At 41.6% G+C, this 14,036-nt stretch overlaps 1 protein-coding gene across 26 annotated transcripts in view; it reads right to left on the bottom strand.

The window, feature by feature from the left end:
- Positions 1-12,663, bottom strand: part of znf740a (zinc finger protein 740a) — a 29,846-nt gene extending 17,183 nt beyond the window's left edge. For 11 of the 26 annotated variants that reach the window (XM_061831794.1, XM_061831803.1, XM_061831797.1 and 8 more), the window contains exons 1-6: positions 12,323-12,662; positions 10,728-10,896; positions 10,397-10,582; positions 10,017-10,163; positions 9,462-9,582; positions 9,196-9,279 (exon numbers count right to left, since the gene is read on the bottom strand). In XM_061831794.1, the coding sequence (XP_061687778.1) occupies positions 9,196-9,279; positions 9,462-9,582; positions 10,017-10,163; positions 10,397-10,582; positions 10,728-10,772 (583 nt within the window). In that variant the 5' untranslated portion in view covers positions 10,773-10,896; positions 12,323-12,662. Of the gene's footprint in view, positions 1-9,195; positions 9,280-9,461; positions 9,583-10,016; positions 10,164-10,396; positions 10,583-10,727; positions 10,897-12,322 lie in introns of all 26 variants that reach the window. The other 15 variants (XM_061831814.1, XM_061831815.1, XM_061831821.1 and 12 more) reach the window with 7 other exon arrangements.
- Positions 12,664-14,036: the final 1,373 nt, after the last annotated feature.

Raw genomic sequence — 14,036 nt, 5'->3', positions numbered from 1 at the left:
ACAAAGCCTCATATTCAACAGCCTCCTCATACATCAATGGACGACTGCTGCCATCCAAGGCGCTGCCAGGCCCAATTGAGGGTTTAGAGTCTTGCCCAATAACACTACGTCGCAATTTTAACCAACTTCCCTTTGATCACTGGACGACCCGCTGTAACCACTGAACCACAGCCACCACTCAAAAAGATTTGTTAGACCCTAGTGTCAGATTAGGGTACATGAGGAAAAACCCATGTAGAAATATTTAAAAAAAAAAAAAAAAAACTGCTGCAAATTTGAATTCCACCCTACTACTGGCAAAATATTCTGTGGACAGGTGAAACCAATTTCAAGAACTAATTATTTTGGAGAAACACACAATGCTGTGTGAAGGAAAAATGCCACAACACACCAAATCAAAACCTTATGCCAAAATGATGGTAAGTGTACTTTCTTACCTAAGGAGTTGGACAGCCTGTTCTCTTCAAGGGAAAAATGAATAAACAAGTTCGGCAAGGTATTTTGCACTTGAGCTTTGAACTTGAGGCCATCTGTCCAACAGTTGACAACAGGATAATGGTCCAAAGCATAGAAACAACATAAAGGCATAAAAAAAATGTGTGGCCCAGACAAAGTCCTGATGTCAACCCAATAGAGATGCTATAGTATGTATGACCTCAGAAGTACTCAGATTAGATATCTCAGGAATCTTGCTTGAGCGCTGAACTGCAAGTTATACAGTTGTAAAGAGAAATAGTTCAAAATTCATCCTGATCAATACGCAAGTCTCAGCAGAAACTACAAAAAAATAATAGGTTGAGGGTGACAAAAAAAAAAAAAAAAATTGCTGAAAAAGGCTGGTCAACCAGTTATTAAATCCAAAAGGTTCACTTACCGTTTCCTCCTGGTCATTAAAAGGGTGAAATAACAATTACTTAATTTTCACAACCATAAAGTGCAGTTAAAAGTCTTACATTTTGTCCAAACTCATAATGCAGTCTGCCATATGTGTGCACCGAGTTCCAAAAACTGTAAATGTTGTATGACTTTCATGAGTGCTCGGCATGACTGACTGGGAGAATTTCCTGCCGATATGCTGCTTATACAGTATATAGGAGAGCCAGACGTAACTGAGGACAGCATACGGATGTTAAAGGGGGAAGGGTGGATGTGGAAAAGGACCCTAAGGCACACCCCCAGTAGGGATACAGTGCTGGTATGTGTATTGTGCAAAACAAGATCAGTTTGGCTAAGGATCCTCGAATCGGCACCTACGAGAGAGATGCTTACGAAGCACAGTTTAAACTGCAAGTTTTTAATTGCAAGTTATGCGGAGAAACATGGGAATCGAGCAGCCACGTGAAAATTCGAGATCAACGACTCTATGGTTCGCAAATGGAGGAAACAGGAAAACGAGCGTCGCTATGTCAAGAAGACAAAAGTGAGTTTCCGTGGAAACAAGGCAGGGTGGCCAGAGTTGGAATACCAACTCGAGCAATGGATTAATGATCAAAGAATGGCATCAGGGAACCAGGCGTGTTTGATGCAGAACTTGCTCTGCTGTTCATTTCGGACACAGAAGATGAGGACTTTAATGGATTTGCGGGTGGGAATAAAAGAAGAAAGAATAACATGAATACATTCTTAAATACTCCAATAACGTACAACCGAACTCACTGTTTACATTTGAAAATACTTCAACCTAACTCAGTTTTGCTCCCACTGGCTTTTTAATTTGCATGTGTGCATGCTACCATATGTTTCAAACTAGCGTATTGTAGCATCAGTGGGAGGTTAGAGGCACTCCCTGCTTGCTTCGCAGCGCTAAACATGTCAACAGCGTTTCAAGTGCATGGTTTGTGTCAATTATTTCTTCAGTTATCGTTTTGGTTGTTTTGTTGTCTGATGGTTGTGCTGTTCTGTTTGCTGTGGTGTGATGATTTTGGTTTGGTATGACACCGTGATTGTGCATAGTGTGTCGGAAGGTCACTATCCTGCTGTCCCTGTCGCTGTGCGAGACAAAGGTAACATTGTTCTTCAAGTTGAAAAATAAAAGTGCAATTGTTTCTCACTGCCTCATGAGTGTCATAGTATGTTTTAAGGTAGCGTATGTTTTATCATGCCTGCACCTAATACGGTGCGCCCAATCTGTGTGTTAAATACAAAAATAGTGCCCATAACTGACAGTGCGCCTTATGGTCGTGAAATTTCTGTATGTGGTATTAGTTTGATTAGACTGTATGTTTATTCTTGCGACTCTGATGAAAATCAGAGATTCGATGACCAATTTTAGCAGAAATGTAATGCGTTTAAAAAGGTTCAAATTTTTCCTCTCGTCCAAAATTGAATTTTACTATTAATAAAACATTACTTAGAATCACTATTTCAATGAATAATTTAAAACATAATATTAATCTAAATAATCATACTCCTTTGATGTCCATGTAGTTGTTCTTAGAAATTTTTTTTTCAAGAGGGGGGGTTAAAAAGAAGTGCAAACCTAGCACATTGAGGACAAACACCGTGGTCCAACAATTTTCAAGTCCATTATAGAAATCCTATAAAGAATATATATTGGCAATTGCTTAGCACAGAGTTCCGTGACCATACAAGTTATGTCTACACACACAATATATGTACCTGTACGTGCTATTCCACTCGCCGTGTTTAGAAGAGGAAGCATGAGGAATACCATCCCCAAAAACACCATCGCTACTGTGAAGCATAGGGGTGTTTTCTGCACATGGGACAGGACGACTGCACTGTATTAAGGAGAGGATGACCGGGGCCATGTATTGCGAGATTTTGGGGAATTCCCTCTGTTCGAGGATTGAAGATGGGTCGTGGCTGGGTCTTCCAACATGACAATGACCCGAAGCACACAGCCAGGATAACCAAGAAGTGGCTCCGTAAGAAGCAAATCAAGGTTCTGGGGTGCCCTAGCAAGTCTCCAGACTTAAACTCAATAGAAAATGTTTGGAGGGCACTCAAACTCCGTTTTTCTCAGCGACAGCCCAGAAACTTGCCTAATGTAATGAAGATCTGTGAGGAGGAGTTGGCCAAAATCCCTCCTGCAGTGTTTGAAAACCTGGCAAATAACTATAGGCAATGTTTGATCTCAGTAATTCCAAACAAAGGTTACTATACCAAATATTAACCATGATTTTTAATGTAGGAGAACTTTCAGGGTGTTCAAATAATTTTCCTCATTGTATGTGTGCACACACACTTTCCGAGCCGCTTATCCACACGAGGCTCGCAGGAGTGTTGGTACACCCTGAACTGGTGTATATACACAAACACATTCACATCCACACATATGCAGTGCCCTCCAAAAGTATTGGTACACGGACAATTTATTTGTTTTTGGTGTATACTGAAGACGACATTTGGGTTTCAGACCCAAAGATGAATGCTGAGACAGAAGTTCAGAAATCCAGCTTGTTTACCCCATGGTGTTTACATCAGGATGTGTTAAAAACAACTTAGGTCAGAGCACCTTTTGTTTGAAGCCACCCACTTTTAAGTGAGCAAAAGCATTGGAACAGCTTAAAGCCGTATAGAGCTCGTGCATGTGACGTCACCATTTTCACGGCCCCATATTGCCAGTCAAACAGAGCTCCTCGACATTGTGGGAGACATTAAAACGGAGCAGAGTATACACAATGCCCAAGACTTGTTGTGCTGTTGGTTGTCACAATAGATGAGACAGTTCTTAAAGAAGATCATTCTATAGCATACCAGCTGAAAAGACCAGAAAAGAATGATGGATTTCGGCAATTAAACGTGATGAATGGTGCCCAACCAAATACACACACCAGTGTAGCGATCATTTCAGGTAGGAATAACTGTGAATCTCAAATTGCCAATTAGTATCTATAATTCCAAGTTGGCTCATTTGAGAACAATCCGTATTAAAAAAAAAAAAAAGTCAGTCATAGAGTGGTTTACGGAGGAGATGACTCCCTGTCCAAAATTTTATTCCCAATCACAGTTAATGAATGCGAGTTTGTGTAAAACCAGGGGTCATTTATTTAAATATTTGTATTGTAAAATCTGAGTGGGTACATCACGATGTGGGACTGATTGAGAACAGATCCAGCAACGAAGTATTTGTATGCGTCCAGACTTTCATACGCTTTCAAACTTTTCCATATAAGTCTCGACGACTTACTCACCAGATGCAAGTGTATATCCAGTTGTCCAAGACAAGCGGAAGTGAATTAACAGTCCAATTTCTTATTGGCGAAAACAAGTGTCTCTAATTTTTCCACATACCTTTATTTATTATGACTTTCTAAATGTTTAACGGTATTTGACAAAACTCTGGGCGTTGTGCTATATAAGACATTTTCGTTTCATCTCAACGGACTTAGCATTGAACAATGCTTTGCTTGACCGGCAATTTGGTCAGCCATGTGATTTTGGTGACAAAGGTGCACAAGCGCTATACCTTGTGAAGTGAATAAAATTTAAACATTTGGTGACATAACCATGACTTGCAATAAACGAATAAATCCTATGACCCATTAAGTTCACCTGTGGTTTTTTTTAGGCCTTTACTAGAACCTCTTGAGTTCATGTTTGTTTCCATGGGCTTCTCCCTTCAGCCTCCTTTCTAGGTTGATTGCATGCTTTTTTGGGGTAACGTCCAATTATTAACTGGCCAGTCTAAAGGCTTATTTATCACGCGCAGCCAACACCCACCTTGCAACATGTGATGAAGGCGTCGACCCGCGCGGACTGTCTGCGTCATTCGACATGCACACAGCAAAAATGTGGCTGTGTGTAGAATGCCACAGAAAGCATCTCTTGTGATTGGTTTGTTTTAGTCAAATGCTGCAATGACGTACTGACTGTTTCTTTTGGTTCCTCATGCCATCTCCGCTCCTGCCTTCTTGATCGATTGTGCACCATAATTAAACATATCATCTGGTTATCTAGGTCTATTTACTCTAGCAGACAATGTTTCACGAACACCACTGTTGTTGCTTTGGTCCTTGTTCTGGAAAGGAAAGCTAAAACGGTACCGGAAATGGCCAAAAAATGCAGAGGAAACTACTCCCTGCAGTCTCTGTGCCAATAGCAGCCGTAGCGACACCCCTGGCATGGAGAACTGCAGTACATTTTCAAAACTGTTATTAGGGGTTGTGGTCGAGTATAAAGGCAAACTCCATATGGGATAGCCGCATTGACGTAAGTGGGATCCCCGCATGAGTATAAAGAGCCCTTTAAGACCTTCCATTTTTTCCCCTTGATTAAGTCCATTGTGTTGGCAGTGTGTTTTGGGTCATTGTCTTGTCGCATGATGAAGCTTTCCCCAAGTAGTTTGGATACATTTTTCTCGAAATTCCCACATCAAATTGCTAGTTAGAATTCATTCCATTATTCCATCTTCAGAGTTCTACCATCACGCATTACATCATGAATGAAGACAAGTGAGGCTGTTCCAGAAAAGGCATCCAAGCCCAAGACATGGCATTAGCTAAACCGTGCTTCACAGATGAGCTTGTTTTTTTTTGGATCATAAGCAGATCCTACCTTTCGCCATACTTTGGTAAAAGTTAATCTTGGTCTCATCAATCTATAAAATTTCGGTCAAAAACTTTTGTGGCTTATCGCTGTACTTCTTTGAAAAAAAGAAAAAAAAAAACTTTTTGCTGATGAGCGGGTTGCATCTTGTGGTATGCCCCTGATATTTCTACTCTTGAACTCTTTTTAAAACAGTGGATTATGATACCTTCACCCCTCGTCTGTGGGGGTTGGCAGTGATGTAATTATTGTCTTTGGGTCTTTCTTCATGTTTCTGTCAACTGCTGTTAATACCATTGGACAAACTGTTCAATGTTTGTTGCTCAGGACACCAGTAGTTTATTTCTTTTTCAGTACATTCCAAATTGTTGTATTGACCATCCCTAATGTTTGTGCAATACTGCTGATTTTCCCCTCTTCTCTCAGCTTCAAAATCTTTTGCTTTTTCTCGAAGGACATCATGTTTGCTTAACAAATGCAGTTATTACAGGAGAAACGTAAAGCCAAAAACAAACACTATTTAATGTATAAGCAATCAATCTAAAAGGAAACACATGAGCAACTAGACACATCCATCAGTCACATGTTCCAATACTTTTGCTCACTTGAAAAGTGGAAGGATTCAAACAAAAGGCGCTCTGTCCTGAGTTAACAAATTTATATGTAAATACCATTAAATAAAAGCTCTTGACTACTGTCTCATATTTTCTTGCGATCTGACAACCAAACATCTTCAGTATATAACAAAAACAAACACACAAAGACATGTATATCCATCTTCCAAGGCAAGAGGCAGGGTAACCGCTCAACAGGTCACCAGCCAGTCGCAGGGCACAGAAACAAATAACCATTCAGACTCACAACCACAACTGAGGCCAATTTAGAGTCTTCAATTAATGCATGTTTTGGGGATGTGGGAGGAAACCGGAATGCCCCGTGAAAACACACACACATGCACACACTTGAAGTCAGACATTTACATAGACTGTGCAAAAACACATTTCATTTTTATTTTTTTGTCTCACTCTCTGTGATTTGACGGGCGCATATGTATAGATATTGAAAGACGTCACTTATTTTGTGTAGTCTTGACTAATGTTCCCTCTAAGCTGCACCACTGATCCAGCGCAGTGAACCACAGTCTGACGTCATTGTTTTTTTGTTTAAACACGGAAGCACACAGCCGAGATGCTGCTCAGCATACTTCTACTTCCTAGTTTACCTGACACCACCCGCCTCCGCTCTTACAGAGGTACACTCATAATTACAAACAGAACACACATCGACAAATTTATATTAGAGGGCATGACTGGTGGACCACACCTGTAACTTTATATCTGCGGGCATGCCTGACCACACCCGTACATTTTTCAAATGTGAGTGACTGCTGTCTGAAGTCAAATCAGACTTTTTGTTCATTGCCACAATAATGAGATAGAACTTTGGGGAGAATTTTATATTAATTTCTTTGAGGTCAAACGTATGCATGCATGCAAAAAAAAAAATACTGTCTTTAAAAAAACATTGGTGAGATCCAGATGATGAGGTCATGGTTTTGGAAGCTACTGACAACATGTGAGTTAATTGACGGCACACCTTACAATGTATTTAAGGCCACACCTCAATGTATTTAAGGCCACACCTCAAACACACTGCTTTCTTGTTTGAAATCATGAGAAAATCAAAAGAAATCAGGCAGGAAATCATAGAAAGAATCGTGGAGCTCCACAAGTCTGGTTCATCCTTGGATGCAATTTCCAGATGCTTGAAGGTGCCACGATAACCTGTTCAAACAATTATACACAAGTACAAACATCATGGGAATGTGTAGCCATCACACAGGTCAGGAAAGAGATAGCCTTTGTCTCCCAAAGATGAACATGTTTTGGTCCAAAATGTGTGTATCAACCCCAGAACAAAAGCTAAAGACCTTGTGAAGATGATGGATCATGCTGGTAAGAAAGTGACACTATCAACAGTGAAGCGAATCCTGCACAGACATGGGCTGAAAGGCAACTCATTGAGAATGAAGCCATTTCTCCTAAAGAAACATAAAAATGCCAGATGACATTTTGAAATAGACAAAATAAAGACCTTAACCTCTGGTGACATGTCCTGTGGTCTGATGAAACTTAAGTGGAGCTGTTTGGGCATAATGACCAACGTTACATTTGGACGCAAAAGGGAGAAGCTTGTAGACCTGAAAATCAACTGTGAAACATGGAGGTGGCAGAATCATGTGGTGAGCCTGTTTTGCTGCAGCAGTAACTGGAGCGCTTCATAAAATAAATGGCTTCAGGAAACACAACATTACATGGGATATTAAGGAAACATCTCTAGACATCCGCAAGGAAGTCAAAATTTGGGCATCAATGGGTCTTCCAAATGGACAATGAGCCTAAGCATACTGCCAAAATGGTTAAAAAGTGGATTGAGGATAAAGACAATGTCTTGGAGTGGCCATCACAAAGCCCTAATCCGAATCCCATTGAAAATGTGTGGGCAGATCTGAAAAGGTGTGTGCGACAAACCTGACTCAGTTAATCCAGTTCTGTCAGGAGGAATTGGCTAGGATCCCAGCAGAGTACAGTCCGAAGCTTGTTGAAGGTTACCAAAAACATTTGACCAGAGTCATGCAGCTCAAAGGAAATGCTGCTCAATACTAAGGAAATGTATGTTAACTTTCTTTAGGTGTCTCTCAGAAATTCTCGCTCTCATTATTGTAGCATTTAAAAGAAAAAAAATGGATCTTTCCCGACCCGTAACAGGACGTGTCGTCTGATTTGACTTCAGACAGTGAGACAAAATATGAAAACTGTTTTTGCACAGTGTATGTAAACTTATGTCCTTCACAAACATATACTCACACACACACTCACAAACACGTCATAACAACTCAAAAGACTATCACCCCCTTGAATAACTAAATCTGACGGGTCACAAATTATCTGTAACACCCGCCGGCTGGGGCAGACAAAAACATGCACAGAGCTCCCACTACAGTTTATTCAGTTTGATAGGGTTTTTTTTTAATTCATTAATTTCCATGCCGGTCGGTCAAAATATGTCTTTACGTGAAACCAGCGCAAAAAAAGGCTGGGGACTGTTGTACTATGCTGCAAAAATATCAAAAAGGTCATCGATGAATTAGATTAATCAACTTTGACTCACTCAACTTTCACCATATTAGTCGATTACCAAAAAAAATTTCTAGTCGTTGATAAAGTGAGCCTGACGAGAGGAAGAGACACGATAAAAAAAAAAAAAAAAAAAAAAAAGTCACGTAATAAAAGCCTTATATACCATCTACACATTTGGGATTTTCAAGAAAATTCTGTATATGTATTCTCTGGTATCTGTAGTATTACAAATAATAAAAAATAATAATAATAATACTATTTAAGAAAAGTGAAAAACTACAAAAAGCAAGGATTTTCAATAGTGGACTTGGCACTGATGGACCACATTGTGATACACTGTCTGGAGCAGGTTGAAGTTGAGCAAACAAAAATGTTATCCTTAAAAAGCTTCGGGCTGAAAAGATTTTTGTGTGGTGGCTTTGTTGGAAATTACTGTCCACAGACAAAATGAACCATTAACACCCGTCCATTTTTTTAAAGTGTCAAGGCTGCAGTGATAGTCCGGAGAATATATGCAATATGGGTACGGTTAAAAGACGCATACCCGTGTGAATGAGGCTGTGTCTCTCCAGGTGGTAACGCTGAATAAACCTCATGTCACATACGGCACAAGCATACGGCTTCTCCCCTAAACCGAAGAGCACCAGTTTTAGTTCAAGCCCCTACAGAAACCACTAAAACTGTGAGACAAAACCTATTATATCAAACAGACCATTTGAAACCTAACAGATGCTGCACAGTGCTATCTATATCCAGACCATTTTAGATTTGTTCTATTTAAGGCACTATGGTTAATAGCATGAAGCATACCTGTGTGAATCAGGATATGTCTCTTCAGGTGGTATCCACTCCTAAATGCGCCGTAACAGTGGTCACAAATAAAGTTTTTCTGCACTTTTGAAGATGGACCATTCTCATCTCCACCTGCGCCCTGAGGATGAAAGCAATGAATAGCTGTTCAGCAACATTGTCTCTGCACCAGTCATAAACTAAGATGTTTTTTTCCATACCTTCTCCTGACTGTCTTGTTAATGAAAAGCTAAGTAAGTTATGTATAAATATCCTCTAATCAAGGTGCACTTTACAACTCTTTTTTTTAGGCTTGATGGAGAATTAACTTACAATCCCTTCCCCAAAAGGCCATGGTGCTGCTCCCCCAGTTTTGCACACAACTGCTGTTATTGTGCACCGCTTGGACCTGCTCCCCTCCCCCAGCTTTCCTCTTCAGATCCTCCACCCCCTCCACATCTTCTCTGCGCTCCTCCCCCCACCCCCACACACACAAACAAATGTGCAGACTAGGGAGAGCCCCAAGAGGGGGAGCGCACTAAGACCGTTCCCTGTTTTGCAATCACTGCCACTGACCTTCCCTCCCCTTCCCTCTTGTTCTCTCACTTTACAGGGCGCCACTGATTTCCTGTTCTTTTTTTTCTGCTGCAGGTCCTCATTGGTCCTCATGTCCTTCTCATCCAGCAGGCGCGGAGCTTGGAATTCACCTTCCTTCCGGATCAGCTAAAATAAAGGATACAGAACAGACAATTATTCCAGAATTACTCCTTTTCACAGCCCCTTCAATTTAACACAATTCATTTACAAAACCAGTGGTGAAAATGTGATTCCTTAGTTCCTTAATTCCTTATGGGTTTTGCCTCATATTGAGGAAAAACTCAACACTTAAGAAATGATAAAAACTTGGCATCCAAAGAGTGCAATTTCCCTGCATGAATTTCCCAGCAAATTCTCACCAGGGGTGGACAGCTCATGCCAGACGGTAGGATCATGTGACTCTGGGGACCACGGTCAGGTCCGTCTCTCTGCGGTGGTGCGTGTCCAAGTGGAGCCATCATCTTTTTGGGTGGAGCTGCTGCCATGGTGCTGGCTTGCATCAGAGCCATACTGGAGAGCACTGCTTCACAGCCGAGTAGGCCGGCCTGGGATATTAAAAATCAGATTTAGGATTAAAAATCTGTTGACATGCATCGACGGCACAGCAATTATCAATGACAACATCCTGAGTGACACAAGACTGTTCATTAAAAGTGACTTGCAACCACTTTGGTGTTATAAAACACAAACCCATTTCATATGGTCGCGGACTGAGCTGCTGGGCAGATGTGACATTGCTGTGGTAACGGTGTATGTGAGCGCAGGGACAGGGGTGGGGACAAGGTCATCCAGAGAGCCGTCAGTCAGGATGGTCAGGCTGGTGGGAAGCCACACCCACCTCACTCATCTAGCATTCAAACTGAAGAAGAGGAGGATGTGGATGAAATAGACAACACATGGAATTACAATAGTATTACTTATTCCCTTTTCAGCTACATGCTCTCCAGTGGTAATGTTTATCCAAGTATGGAATACTGGAACTATAAGTGTATATTAATATGTTTTTCTCACGAAATTATTGAAACTTTCAAGTCATTGAACAGTACAATGGGCCATTTACTTATTGGTTTCAAGGGTCCGTAGGTAAAGTACAATGCTTGTACCAACCATCAATCTGAATTTACACAATAGTACTAATTGATATGACTAGTCGATAAACAATACAGAAATATATGAGAAGAACTGACAACATACATAGAATGCGACATGTTGACAAGGGATAGTGGTATGGATTTATATGGTAAATGACATTTATTCACCACAAAAATTGCTAAAATTATAGAGAAATGTTAATCATACCTTCTTGGTATACTTTCATTTTATTGAAAACCCGTCATAAATGTTGACGTGTGCAGAAATACAAAATGCTATAAATGAGGTTTCATATTTCTTGACATTCAGACTTGACTAACTCGATCTTCTGCAACGCGCTAACTAAAACGGACAATTGAAAACCATCATTCATTAAATAAAAATGTCCTTGTAATTGCTTATATTTAGGATGCTCGACATAGTGTGTAGCGTCTGTCAGTTTTAATTCGTTAGGCTCATGTAAAATGATCAGAATCAAAGTACAACTCCAGATATATTTATATAGGTGAAAGCGACATTGCTGTATTAGCTTTGCTAAGCTAACGTTGTTACCACTTGTTAATAATACATTAAAAAAACGACCACCACCAATTGGGTCTTACAAAACATGCGTGGAATATGGAATATGTTACGGGCATATATGGTGGTACATTACTATAAGCTTTTGTTTGAGGAAGAGATTTTTCCATTTTTCAACATTTTGCAAAACTGGGCCTTCGCGCTTCAGGCAAACCTGACGCTAGTTTAGCGTAGGTTGAACAGGCTAGCTCACACCAAGGGGCCATCAGCTAGCTCGCCTTGTTAGGGTCCTCGCCTACTGCAAATTACACAGAGTATTAATTCACGCCCTTTACTTTTTCACTATACGCAAAAGCGCGACGAACATCTACGTCGCGAAGAGGGGATCAAATAATGTTGTTTTCTGAGCGAAGACAAAGCGCGAGACGCTCGAGACGAGATGGGGCGATAACGAAGCTCATAATGGCCGTCGTGTCGTGGAGAGCCTCCCCCTCTCGACGAACAAGCTAACGTTAGCTGGCGACGGCTAACGTCGAAGCTACAATATCGAGAAAATCCGTCGATTCCACCCTAATCGTTACGTGGGCGTCCAGAAGGAAGCAGCGGCCCACCCAAAAAATGAATTGCGAAAACCGATCGAACACAGAAAAGGCAACGAAAGGACGGCCGTTTACCTTGGAGCTTCGGTCGGCAGACAATTTTCCGAGAGCGTCTAGTTTACAAACACAGGAAACGCCACAGGATGTACGGACCCACTCCCCCACGCAGTAGCAGCAGCACAGCCTCCTCCAGCCAACAGATCATCTTCTTCAACCGCTCGGTGGCCAGCCTCGCCTCACCGTCGTGCTGGAAACCATCCGGACATTAGGTTGCGCCGTCTGCTCGATGTTTCGATGATTATTGTGTGGCTTTTTTTTTTTTTTTTTTTTTTTTAGGGTGGGAGCAGCCTTCGCGCTGTTTTGCTGCGGACAGAGGCGCAACTGAAGAGACGCAGATGGAGGAAGATGAGGGGGAGGGGGAGGAGGAAGGAGAGAAGGGAGAGGGGGGGAGAGGGGAGAGGAGCACTCAGCATAACAACCCGTTCGCTCCCCTTCACCCCCCGATGTCCACCAGACCCACACAACAATACTCTTTCACTACCAAATTAGTATATCGGTTTTTCAAATCAATGTTAATAATTACATTTCATCTGTATAGTATTATATTTTATGGCATATTCCCCTCATCTCTGTACCGTAATTAAAAACATTCTATTCATTCTAGATATTTTACATATAAATTTCGATTGCAGTCACGGAAAATGCAGTGGTACATTTACCTGGCGTCTAGTTAAAACTCAGTGTTGGTGTGAATGTTTGTTTGTCTCCTTGTGGGCCCTGTATTTGATTGACTAGCGATCCAGGACCTTGTTTTCCTTTTGTCAATTGTCAAATGGGATCAGCCCCTCGCTTCCCGTGACCCTGAATAGGATAAGCACTGTATAAAATGGATGGATTAATGGCACAGATGTGGCTTTGCGTGGGTTCAATTGATGAAAAAAAAGTGGGGGACCCAACTGGAGGGAAATGAGGAGTGCAGGATGAAGGTCCAAAGAAATTCAAAACAAAAACAAAGTAAAAAATAACACCCGAGTGAGGAGAAGCGGTACAAAAATGGATGGATAGATGGAAAAAGACAAACAATGAGGAAGAATCCATCCATCCATTTATTTTCTTTACCACTTATCCTCACAAGGGTCACGGGGAGTGCTAGAGCCTATCCCAGCTGTCAACGGCCAGGAGGCAGGGTACAGCTTGAACTGGTCGCCAGCCAATCGCAGGGCACATAGAGACAAAGAGTTGCGCTCACAATCACACCTAGGGGCAATTTAGAGTGTCCAATTAATGTTGCATGTTTTTTGGGATGTGGGAGGAAACCGGAGTGCCCAGAGAAAGAAGGGGAGAACATGCAAACTCTTCACAGGCGGGTCCATGATTGAACCCGAGACCTCAGAACTGTGAGGCCAACGCTTTACCATGCCGTCCAATGTGGAAGAATCAAAACACAAAATAAAGCCCCTGCCTTGCGTCTTCTTCTTTTCCTTTCAAACCAGGTGGTGGAAGCTGAGAAAGAAAGAATGCTGTGCAGCCTTCCGGAAAGAGTTGAGACAGGCTCTCAATGGACAGGAAGAGTTCCCGGAAGACTGGACTACTAAAGCCCATGGTGATCAGAGAGATAGGCAGGAGAGTACTTGGTGTGTCTTCTGGTAGGAAAGCGGAGGAGGAGACCTGATGTTGGAACCCCAAAATACAGGAAGTCATACAAGACAAGAGATTAGCAAAGAAGAAGTGGGACAAGGAGAGGACTGAGGAGAGGCGAAAGGAATACATTGACATGCGACGTAGGGAA

Source organism: Syngnathoides biaculeatus, chromosome 10 (genome assembly GCF_019802595.1).
Source record: "Syngnathoides biaculeatus isolate LvHL_M chromosome 10, ASM1980259v1, whole genome shotgun sequence".
In the NCBI taxonomy this organism is placed as follows: domain Eukaryota; kingdom Metazoa; phylum Chordata; class Actinopteri; order Syngnathiformes; family Syngnathidae; genus Syngnathoides; species Syngnathoides biaculeatus.
This window is presented reverse-complemented; position numbering and strand designations above follow the sequence as displayed.